Genomic DNA, 12551 nt, shown 5'->3' with positions numbered 1-12551 from the left:
CTGTCTCTCACCACCTAACAGCTCATGTGTGGTAAGTGGACTGGCGTAAAAATGGCCGCCGTCGCATCATCCAGGTGGTGCTACACAATAGTGGGAGTTGAAGAGGCTCCTCACTCATTATGAAAGGCACACTGAATACTGAGAAAAGTGCTATATAAATGTAATAAACTACTAGCATTATCATTATTATTATTATTATTAGGACTGGCAAGCTCTTATGGGCTGAATGGCCTGTTCTCTTCCAAATTGTACAACAAGTCAGACAATATAATAATAATAATAATATGGTATTTGGTACGCTGTATTAATCCCCATGGGGAACTTGTTTTTTTGCATGACTTTTGGAGGTTAGATAATAATAATAATAATAATAATAATAATAATATGGTATTTGGTATGCTGTATTAATCCCCAAGGGGAACTTGTTTTTTTGCATGACTTTTGGAGGTGAGGTTAATAATAATAATAATAATAATAATAATATGGTATTTGGTATGCTGTATTAATCCCAAAGGGGAACTTGTCTTTTCGCATGACCTTTGGAGGTTAGATAATAATAATAATAATAATAATAATAATAATAATATGGTATTTGGTACACTGTATTAATCCCCAAGGGGAACTTGTCTTTTCGCATGACCTTTGGAGGTTAAATAATAATAATAATAATAATAATAATATGGTATTTGGTATGCTGTATTAATCCCAAAGGGGAACTTGTTTTTTCGCATGACTTTTGGAGGTTAAATAATAATAATAATAATAATAATAATAATATGGTATTTGGTATGCTGTATTAATCCCCAAGGGGAACTTGTTTTTTTGCATGACTTTTGGAGGTGAGGTTAATAATAATAATAATAATAATAATAATAATAATAATAATATGGTATTTGGTATGCTGTATTAATCCCAAAGGGGAACTTGTCTTTTCGCATGACCTTTGGAGGTTAGATAATAATAATAATAATAATAATAATAATATGGTATTTGGTATGCTGTATTAATCCCAAAGGGGAACTTGTTTTTTCGCATGACTTTTGGAGGTTAAATAATAATAATAATAATAATAATAATAATAATAATAATAATAATATGGTATTTGGTACACTGTATTAATCCCCAAGGGGAACTTGTCTTTTCGCATGACCTTTGGAGGTTAAATAATAATAATAATAATAATATGGTATTTGGTATGCTGTATTAATCCCCAAGGGGATAATTTCTTAACCACCAACGTCCAGATGAACTAGTGTGGACTTTGTCTTCTCTTTCTTCTTTTCCTGATAAACCTTCCCCACCTTTACGTCGCCTCCAACCCAGCGTACCCTCGATCAAAACCCGCTGCTACAGGAAGCTTTCCGAGTCTTTTAAAGTTTCAAATGCCAGCTGATTTCCACACGTGTTCCCCTCGTGGTGCCCAAGAGAGCCAGTGAGAAGTGTGTCAGTAATTGCTGTGGAAGTTTGTCAAACGCGCTGCGCCGCTCGAAGATGTTCTTTCAGTGTTGCTAATAACTTCAGTCAACTTAACACCCACCACCTCAGTCTGTCATTGCTGGATTGCAGTGGGAATCGTTTCATGATGAAGCTAAGGAAAGAAACACAGAGCGGGACGTCGAAATTGTGTTAGTCGTGCTTACTGTTAACAATTTAATTACTTTGGAGCATGTGGAAAATGTAAATAATATTAACAAACCCTCAAAGTGTACTTTTTTTTAATTTACCTGTTCACACTTCATTTATAGACAATGCAAAAAAAAAAATCAGAGAGGAATTAACGGACCAAAACGAAAAAGACATGAGATTTAAAAACTGAGTGTCTTTTTTTTTTTTTGGTAAATTAGCATTTTAGTAACAAAATTAGTTTTTGGGTTCTGGGAGTCGTGGAGCACAATGTAATTAGGCGAGGGATATGTGGGCAAGCACGGCGTATACTTCAGCTGGCCACAAGGGAGCACCATTACAGAGACAGGGAAAGACATACACAGTCATGTGAAAAAGGAAGTGCACCCCAAGTTTTTTTTTTTTATTCTTTTCTAACATATGTGGACATATCAAGATTTGACCTTCATTTAAACCTTATCTTTAGACAGTGGTGATAAAATAATAATAATAATAATAATAATAACAAACATCCCGCTACATTTACATTTCGTAGGCCACGGAATAATTACAGTAGACACAAAACACCCTCTCCATTTGCCACCATCTTTAAAAGCCTCCAATTAGAATCATGAGAGCAGATCTTGACTGAACATCCATCCATCCATCCATCCATTTTCCAACCCACTGAATCCGAACACAGGGTCACGGGGGTCTGCTGCAGCCAATCCCAGCCAACACAGGGCACAAGGCAGGAACCAATCCCGGGCAGGGTGCCAGCCCACCGCAGGGCACACACACACACACCCACACACCAAGCACACACTAGGGCCAATTTAGAATCACCAATCCACCTAACCAGCATGTCTTTGGACTGTGGGAGGAAACCGGAGCACCCGGAGGAAACCCATGCAGACACGGGGAGAACATGCAAACTTCACGCAGGGAGGTTATTTAAACTAACTCAGAACATTTAGTACCACCATAACGAGATCAAAAGAGCTCTCCGAAGCCTTCGGAAAGAAGGTTCTAGATGTCTAGGAGGTCGGGAATAGCACCTGCCCTTCAGGGCAGGTACATCCACCTGAAGCTAAGCGTGATCAGGCCTGGCCAGTACTTGAATGGAAGACTTGGATGGAAGGTTCAATAGAGATACTTGTGGGCTGACTTATGAATTCTGATCCTGATCCTTGGATACAGATATAAACCCTTGACACATAATTTCAGAAAATCTCTGCACACTGCGGAAACTCCTAAAGGCTGGAGGCCAGTAAATATTATCCCATTTTATATAATAATTAACTGGGCTGGCCGAAGTGATCAAAAGCCAGTAAGTTTAACGTACACTCATGGCAAACTAATGAAGGAAACTATTAAGGAAAAGGTTGAGCTGCACACAGCTAGAATAAGAGTGGTGGCAAACAGTCAGCATGAGGTTCAGACAGGGAAGGTCATATTTCAGGTATCAATCAAATGTTATTGTATCCCCTTGCTCAAAGCTTCATTGGGCAATCCCATACCACCCGCTTTTCAATCGATTTTCACTGTCTGTGACTATCAACATTTCACCATACAGCACCGGAACCACATCATGAAATGTCTTCCCATCCCACGCTCCTCAATAAACTGTCCCACCACGACCGACATTTCACCATAATGTCACTTGTTCCGGAAACTTTCCGCAAGTCAACCCCGCATTTTGAATGTTGGCACATCGAAATTTCAAGGGAGACCCCCCCCCCCCCCCCAACTCTTTGAATGAATGTCACTGTATCATCATATAAAGAGTACCGCCAGCAATTTGGTTCCACTTTCAGCCCTGGTTGAAGGTTTTGCCTCACTCATGAATATTCATGAGTTACCATAGAGAGACAAAATGCATAGAAATATTCATCATTGATTAACACTAGAATTACCAAAGCCTATGAAAAAACTCATAAATCCAGCCCACCTTAAATCCCTTTGCACCTCTCCGTCAGCGTCTTTTGTCTTGTAAATGTGTCGATAAGCCCAAGCAGGAGGCACCCTGCTATACCATCCATCCATTATCCAACCTGCTATATCCTAACTACAGGGTCACGGGGTCTGCTGGAGCCAATCCCAGCCAACACAGGGCACAAGGCAGGAAACAAACCCCAGGCAGGGAGCCAGCCCACCGCAGGGCGCACACCCACACACCAAGCACACACTAAGGACAATTTAGAATCGCCAGTGCACCTAACCTGCATGTCTTTGGACTGTGGGAGGAAACCCACGCAAACACGGGGAGAACATGCAAACTCCACGCAGGGAGGACCCAGGAAGCGAACCCGGGTCTCCTAACTGCCAGGCAGCAGCGCTACCACTGCACCACCGTGCCGCCCCCCAATTTTCCCAGCTCAAGCCTTGATTATCTTGAAGTGAAGTGCTGGAGTTTTAGAGTGGAAATAATAGATCGCTATTTGGAACACATGCATTTCATGTGTGTTCTGTGTCTACAACAATCTAGGTATACACATTGTGAAAACAGAAACGTTTTTCATGTTTTAGTAATAAATGACAAAATGTCGACATGAACTGTATAATGTGTGAAGGCTGAAGGCCAAACATCAAATAAACACTTTCACAAAAGGTGCCATGTGTGATACGACAGCTTCCGCGGTGAAGCGGTAAGAACTGCTGACTTGTTATCAAGAGATCGCGGGATCGATAATGGGTGTCTCGCAAAAGTTTACATGTTTTGAGTAGTGAGCTGCTCTTATTGTTAATATTATACAATAAAAAAACAAAATAATTAAAACATACATTTGATTTGCGTCTGTAACAACCGCTGTAAATGTATGGCACTTGTAAGATCTCACCTAATTGGTTCTGCTGGGTTATCTAAATCATTTTTTAACTGCCAACGTGGATGTTCAGATGACGCTGAATGGACTTCGTCGTAATCGTTTCTTCCAAAAAATTCCCCACCTTTATCGCTTCTACCCAAACCAGAACCTCGATAAAAACACTCTGTTACGGTAAGCTTTCTGAGTCTGTTAAAGGTTAATAATAATAAAAATAATAATAATGCCTTCCAAGTGCCAAATGACAACTGATTTCCATACGTGTGACCCTCGTGGTGCCCAAGAGAGGCAGTGAGAAGTGTGTCGGTAATTGCTGTGGATGTTTGTTAATGGGCTCTGCTGCCTTAAGATGTTCTGTCAGTGTTGTCAATAAACAACTACCACCTCAGTCTGTCATTTCTGGTTTGCCGAGGGAATTGATTCATAGGAAAGCAAAAGAGTGGGCAGCCCCCCCACAATCCGCTCGTCGATCAACTTCCACCACCTTGTGACTATCAACTCGTCAGCACAAGAAGCACTTTGCAAAAAACGTCTCCCCGTGTTTTGTTTCCTGAAAGATTATTAATTGTCCCACCCGGTATACTGGTGAGCACCAGAACCTCTCCACAAATCAGCCCCACACTTTGACTGCTAACATATCAAAGCTTCATGGGAGATCCCCCAAACTCATTAATTGAATGTCACTGCATCGCCATAAAAAAGGTACCACCTGTAATATAGTTTCACTACAAGCACAGGTGGCACAGTGGCACAGTGGTAGCACTGCTGCCTCGCAGTTAGGAGACCCAGGTTCGCTTCCCGAGTGGAGTTTGCATGTTCTCCCCGTGTCAGCGTGGGTTTCCTCCGGGTGCTCCGGTTTCCTCCCACAGTCCAAAGACATGCAGGTTAGGTGCATTGGGTCTCTAGTGCATGCTTGGTGTGTGTCTTGCGGTGGGTTGGCACCCTGCCCGGGATTGGTTCCTGCCTTGTGCCCTGTGTTGGCTGGGATTGGCTCCAGCAGACCCCCCATGACCCTGTGTTCAGATTCAGCGGGTTGGAAAATGGATGGATGGACAAGCACTAGTTGTACGCTGTGCCCCATTCATGAATTCTGATGAGTTACCACCGAGAGGCAGAGCAGGGTTTCGCAGTGTGATGTTATTTTACCCACTAGATGGCAGCAGAGTCCATAGCATTAATCAGGCTTAATTAACACTGTACAGGTGCACAAAACAGGTTGAACTGAGCACCACTCGGGGTTAACTATTTTTACATAGAATTGCAAGCCTAAGTGAAGCTCAGGGTTAACACCAAGGAGGTTAACCCTTCAAATGCCACATACTTCGGGGGGTTAATGCACCCCTAGACACCAAATACTTTTTTGCTGCACTTTTTAAGTAAACGTCATAATTCACGAAGAAAATGTGAAATTTGAATGGATCACATATTTTTTCTCATGCAAAGAGCATCACAATTATTGCAACACTGGGCATTTTACACACTGCCAGTGAACTGTAAAAAGTATAAAAAAAACTACTGCAATAATCTCTTATTATATGTACAAGGTGCAACTGACGCCATTGACGAAATTCAGTAAATCGGCGAGCCAACTGCGCTTGAACTGGCTGCACGGAGACACCCAGAGGTAAGCGCTGATGCTTGCAGGCTAGTCTAGGGGACAGGGACAGCAATGCTGCAGTTCTGCCGGGGCCGGCAGTGGTCATGAACTGGCCGCTCAACGAATATACAACACGGACTGATCAGATCCGGCGTGTTGGCAAATTGCTCTGGGAAGCGACTATAGCCAGTTGTGGCGTTCAATGAATGTACGTCGCTAAATGTATGTCGCCAAATATACTCGACTCCCCCGTGCTTCCAAATTGCACTGGAAAATGACTTTAGCCGGATGCGGCGTTCAACAAATGTACTTTACTGAAAATACTTGGCTCCGGCATGCAGGCAAATTGCATTGGAAACCGACTATAGCTGGTTCCGGCGGTTTAAGGGTTAAAGTTGAAAGGGACCCTATGGAAGATGTTGGAATGAGGACTCCAGTGGGCTGGACCTTCATGTATATTTGAGAACAAAACAGTCGGCTAGGAAGAGTATTACAGAATGAAGTTGTCAGAAGACCAAAAGAGAGAGGAAAACCAAAAACCAGATGGAAGGATGTGGTAGAGAAGAATGTGTAGGAGCAAAAAAGGAGGTGGTCAGAAATAGAAGATGATGGACTAGGGAGATATGCCTGCAATGTATTCCGCCAACGATGGATTAGTGATGGATCGCTACTAAACTTTTGACTTTGGTTGAAGCAGGCAGACACGGCAGGGGCACCCTCAGCCCCAAGGAAAGCACTCGGAGTCACAGGACAGGCAAATAGAATCACGCTTCATTGTATGGCGCACATACAGACTCAACTCAGATGGAACAATGAGCCTCCAGCAGTGGGCACCTTTTACTTTTATTACAATTCTTATCATTTAAGCCATTCTTCTTCCTCATCTGACTATCTAGCATTCCATTGCTCCAATCTTGCCTCTAATTAATCCTTTTTCTGATCTCTTTACAATGTCTAATTTCACTTCCATTGTGATGGCTTTCCTCTTCTTTGAAACACTATCATCTGAAGACTCTGACTTTCGTTTAGGAGCAATGATAAGGGCCAAAAAGTCGCTAAACAAAGCAGCACAAACGGAACACTTGTGCTGCGCGCAAACAAACTAGTTCGCCAACTCCCTCACTCTTACACCATGTTACTGTGTATTCTTCCACCACGCACAACCAAACTAGTTTGCCAACTCCGTCACTCTTACACCATATTACTGCGTATTTTTCTGTCGCGCACAACCAAACTTGTTTGCCAACTCCGTCACTCTTACACCATATTACTGCGTATTTTTCTGTCGCGCACAACCAAACTAGTTTGCCAACTCCGTCACTCTTACACCATATTACTGCGTATTTTTCTGTCGCGCACAACCAAACGAGTTTGCCAACTCCCTCACTCTTACACCATATTACTGTGTATTTTTCCGTTGCACGCAAGCAAACTAGTTTGCCAACTCCGTCACTCTTACACCACATTACTGCGTATTTTTCTGTCACACACAACCAAACTAGTTTGCCAACTCCCTCACTCTTACACCATATTACTGCGTATTTTTCTGTCGCGCACAACCAAACTAGTTTGCCAACTCCCTCACTCTTACACCACATTACTGCGTATTTTTCTGTCGCGCACAACCAAACTAGTTTGCCAACTCCGTCACTCTTACACCACATTACTGCGTATTTTTCTGTCGCGCACAACCAAACTAGTTTGCCAACTCCGTCACTCTTACACCATATTACTGCGTATTTTTCTGTCGCGCACAACCAAACTAGTTTGCCAACTCCCTCACTCTTACACCATATTACTGCGTATTTTTCTGTCGCGCACAACCAAACTAGTTTGCCAACTCCCTCACTCTTACACCATATTACTGCGTATTTTTCTGTCGCGCACAACCAAACTAGTTTGCCAACTCCCTCACTCTTACACCACATTACTGCGTATTTTTCTGTCGCGCACAACCAAACTAGTTTGCCAACTACCTCACTCTTACACCATGTTACTGTGTATTCTTCCATCGCGCACAACCAAACTAGTTTGCCAACTCCATCACTTATACACCACATTACTGCGAATTCTTCCACCACGCACAACCAAACTAATTTGCCAACTCCCTCACTCTTACACCACGTTACTGCGTATTTTTCCGTCGCACGCAACCAAACTAGTTTGCCAACTCCCTTACTCTTACACCATGTTACTGTATATTCTTCCACCATGCACAACCAAACTAGTTTGCCAACTCCCTTACTCTTACACCATGTTACTGTATATTTTTCCGTCGCGCGCAACCAAACTAGTTTGCCAACTCCCTCACTCATACACCACGTTACTGCATATTCCTCAGTCGCAAGAAACCAAACTATTTCACCCACATAGTCCGTAAGTACGATGCTAAAGGCATAAGCCAAAATACTCATGTCTCAAGTTTTTATGGGAGTGAGCGTCGTAAACTCAACACGTCATATGTCAAGACATTGTAACCTGAGGACCCCCTGTAATACTTTTCTAGTACGTGTCAATTACCAATTTTAAGAATACAATATTTTATAATACCAGCTTTCGGAATGCAGTACTGATATCAAAATGATTCCGAAGCAAATAAAGGACAACTACAAACCACACATCCAAAGTCCTACTCTAGCCTCACAGGTGCACCACACAATAGCTCGCCATCCCTTTGTGCCACACGACGCGTCAAGAGGAAAGCGAAGTAATGGTCATGTCAACCTAACAGGAGGGCGGGGGGGTCCCTTGAAGTCCTGATTTCATCAAAGCAATATCCCCTGTGAAGTCCCGATTGCAGCTAAGAAATTAAGGGTGAGGGGGGTTTCCTGGTGAAGGTCCCAATTGTGTCAAAGTAACATCCACCTTGAAGTGCCAATTAAGATGGAGGGGGTCCCCCGTGAAGTCCCGATCATCCGAATCTCCCCATGGGATTAATAAAGTTTATCTAATCTAATGTCAGAGCTTGTTAGTTTCGTTTAGCGAAGTCTACAACGTAAACCGCGCAACCCTACTGTGGATAAGGGATAAGAAGGAGAGAAAGAAGAAGAGGACGGTCACACTCTAGTGTTTCATGCCATTCGTTCTGAACACTAGATGCCTGGCTGCTCCCCTAAAGGACCATAGATGAAATAACAAAATTTGTAATCCCGAGAGATAACTATACCTGTGTGCCAAGGCCATGCCTAAAGAACATGCAAAATGAAATCATGCTTTATAAGGGTAGTGATTAGATGAGACTCACCATCACTTTGTTCCCTTTCACTAAAAACTGCACATTAAAAGGGCCCGAAATCTCAAAAGCCTGAGCAATTTTCCGAGTGGAGGTCTTCACCTGCATGGAAAGAAAGGTTGCAGGAAATAAACAAAAAGAAAAGGCATGAGAGTCTGTAAATTAGTAAGAAGTTCACATTTCAATGTGCAAACTGGCACAATGGCCACCTGGCACAAGTCAAGGTTGATTACAGGCATGGCAGTATGGCAGAGTCCATGTAAAATTAAGAACAGCCATGGGATTCTTTTGTTATCATCTTAAAAGAGCAATATACTGTGGGCAGCACAAAGCTATACTGACCTTCTCCAAAGCACCTTGGCTGATGGTCTGCGTGGGCAGCATTAGGGTGGCATCCCCAGAATGTACGCCAGCATCCTCAACGTGTTCTGTGATGGCATGAACAAGGACCTGGAACAAGTTCAAAACAGAGATATTGTTGGCTTGAGAAATCGGGAATTGTTATAGTAGAGTGCCCACTGGCACACTACAAAAAAAAAAAAAAAAAAAAAAAAGGAATTTTTATTCTGCTGGAATCCAGGTACTTCCAAGCAGGTGGCACAAGTGCATTGAGAAGGGTGGAGACTCCATTGAGAAATGACATGATCAGTTTTGTGAAGGTTCACTCCATCTCTACATACAGTGCATCCAGAAAGTATTCACAGTGCATCACTTTTTCCACATTTTGTTATGTTACAGCCTTATTCCAAAATGGATTAAATTCATTGTTTTCCTCAGAATTCTACACACAACACCCCATAATGACAACGTGAAAAAATTTTACTTGAGGTTTTTGCAAATTTATTAAAAATAAAAAAACTGAGAAATCCCATGTCCAGAAGTATTCACAGCCTTTGCTCAATACTTTGTCGATGCCCCTTTGGCAGCAATTCCAGCCTCAAGTCTTGTTGAATATGATGCCACAAGCTTGGCACACCTATCCTTGGCCAGTTTCGCCCATTCCTCTTTGCAGCACCTCTCAAGCTCCATCAGGTTGGATGGGAAGCGTCGGTGCACAGCCATTTTAAGATCTCTCCAGAGATGTTCAATGGGATTCAAGTCTGGGCTCTGGCTGGGCCACTCAAGGACATTCACAGAGTTGTCCTGAAGCCACTCCTTTGATATCTTGGCAGTGTGCTTAGGGTCGTTGTCCTGCTGAAAGATGAACCGTCGCCCCAGTCTGAGGTCAAGAGCGCTCTGGAGCAGGTTTTCATCCAGGATGTCTCTGTACATTGCTGCAGTCATCTTTCCCTTTATCCTGACTAGTCTCCCAGTCCTCACAGCATGATGCTGCCACCACCATGCTTCACTGTAGGGATGGTATTGGCCTGGTGATGAGCGGTGCCTGGTTTCCTCCAAACGTGACGCCTGGCATTCACACCAAAGAGTTCAATCTTTGTCTCATCAGACCAGAGAATTTTCTTTCTCATGGTCTGAGAGTCCTTCAGGTGCCTTTTGGCAAACTCCAGGCAGGCTGCCATGTGCCTTTTACTAAGGAGTGGCTTCCGTCTGGCCACTCTACCATACAGGCCTGATTGGTGGATTGCTGCAAAGATGGTTTTCCTTCTGGAAGGTTCTCCTCTCTCCACAGAGTACCTCTGGAGCTCTGACAGATTGACCATCGGGTTCTTGGTCACCTCCCTGACTAAGGCCCATCACCCCCGATCGCTCAGTTTAGATGGCCGGCCAGCTCTAGGAAGAGTCCTGGTGGTTTCGAACTTCTTCCACTTATGGATGATGGAGGCCACTGTGCTCATTGGGACCTTCAAAGCAGCAGACATTTTTCTGTAACCTTCCCCAGATTTGTGCCTCGAGACAATCCTGTCTCGGAGGTCTACAGACAATTCCTTTGACTTCATGCTTGGTTTGTGCTCTGACATGAACTGTCAATTGTGGGACCTTCTATAGACAGGTGTGTGCCTTTCCAAATCATGTCCAGTCAACTGAATTTACCACAGGTGGACTCCAATGAAGCTGCAGAAACATCTCAAGGATGATCAGGGGAAACAGGATGGACCTGAGCTCAATTCTGAGCTTCATGGCAAAGGCTGTGAATACTTATGTACATGTGTTTTCTCAATTTTTTTATTTTTAATAAATTTGCAAAAATCTCAAGTAAACTTTTTTCACGTTGTCATGAATTTAATTAATTTAATCCATTTTGGAATAAGGCTGTAACATAACAAAATGTGGAAAAAGTGATGAAGCGCTGTGAATACTTTCCGGATGCTCTGTATAAAAGGCAAAGTCCTCACTGACTCCTCACTAATTCTCTCACTTTCCATATAAGTGGGAAGCTGAAATTTCGCGAGCTCATTCCTTGCAGAGTACTTACAAAAGTTAGGTATGTTTCATGTCCTTTTGCAACACCCAAGGTGGGTAAACGGGTGTACCCCCTAAACTGTATATATAGATAGGGGAAACCCCTCCTCACTATTTCTGTGACTTCCAATATACATAAGAAGCCTAAATTTCCCATGTTGATCCTTTACACTGTACTTACAAACGTTAAGTAGGTTTCATTTCGCGCCGTGCCCCGTAATGAACTTTCGAAAATAACATCTTCTTATTGGCGGTTCTCACACATTATGCCGTAAGGAACTTTCAGAACTGACCTCTCCTTTTGGCGGTTTCATTCCTTATTTCTGTTAACAGGCAATTTATTTCATAGCAGAGACGCACAAGGGCCGCCCGCCCCCCCGGTCCCCCTTCGTTTTTCCGCACACCTACCATGTGGTTGGCTGCCTGCCTGTATACATTAACGACATCCCGCGCTCATGTGCCTCCTCACTCGCTTCCTTACTTTCCTCAGCTGTTTGTCATGCTCACTGCTGCCTTCTTCTTTGGGCCTTGTTGGCCTTGCTTCACATCTTCCTGCTGGTGACTCCTGCCTTTTCGTTTACTCCACCACTTCAAGGCTGTCATTATTGGGTTTCCTTACTTGCTCACGAATGTCTTCCTGGTGCTGACTTCTGCTTTTCATTCCCTGCTCCATCGCTTCTCGCCTTCCTTCATACTTTCTTTCTCAACATGTCTATTCCGGTGATCACCGTCGATCACAATTTCACCTTCCCGTACCCAGTGGTTTCCATACCCTGAGATTGCGCCTGCCTCTTCCATTCTCTCTCTTACTTATTGCATGGCCACATCAGTCTCAGCCTTGATATCCGCAGGTTGGCATTGACTTGACACAAGATTGCTTCTCACATGGCCGACTGTACGCTGCATGCTCAAGAGTGAGCTCACCAGACAGCTT

The 12551-nt window shown here is 43.3% G+C and overlaps 1 protein-coding gene across 1 annotated transcript in view; it reads right to left on the bottom strand.

Moving 5' to 3' along the window:
* Positions 1–12551, bottom strand: part of cps1 (carbamoyl-phosphate synthase 1, mitochondrial) — a 289732-nt gene that overhangs the window by 91061 nt on the left and 186120 nt on the right. Inside the window, exons 30-31 of the mRNA XM_051930296.1 lie at positions 9599–9706; positions 9269–9358 (exon numbers count right to left, since the gene is read on the bottom strand). Of these exons, the coding sequence (XP_051786256.1) occupies positions 9269–9358; positions 9599–9706 (198 nt within the window). The remainder of the gene's footprint in view (positions 1–9268; positions 9359–9598; positions 9707–12551) is intronic.

The sequence above is a fragment of the Erpetoichthys calabaricus genome, chromosome 8 (genome assembly GCF_900747795.2).
Source record: "Erpetoichthys calabaricus chromosome 8, fErpCal1.3, whole genome shotgun sequence".
Lineage (NCBI taxonomy): Eukaryota > Metazoa > Chordata > Cladistia > Polypteriformes > Polypteridae > Erpetoichthys > Erpetoichthys calabaricus.
The sequence above is the reverse complement of the archived record's forward strand: the minus strand, read 5'-3'. Positions and strand labels throughout refer to the sequence as shown.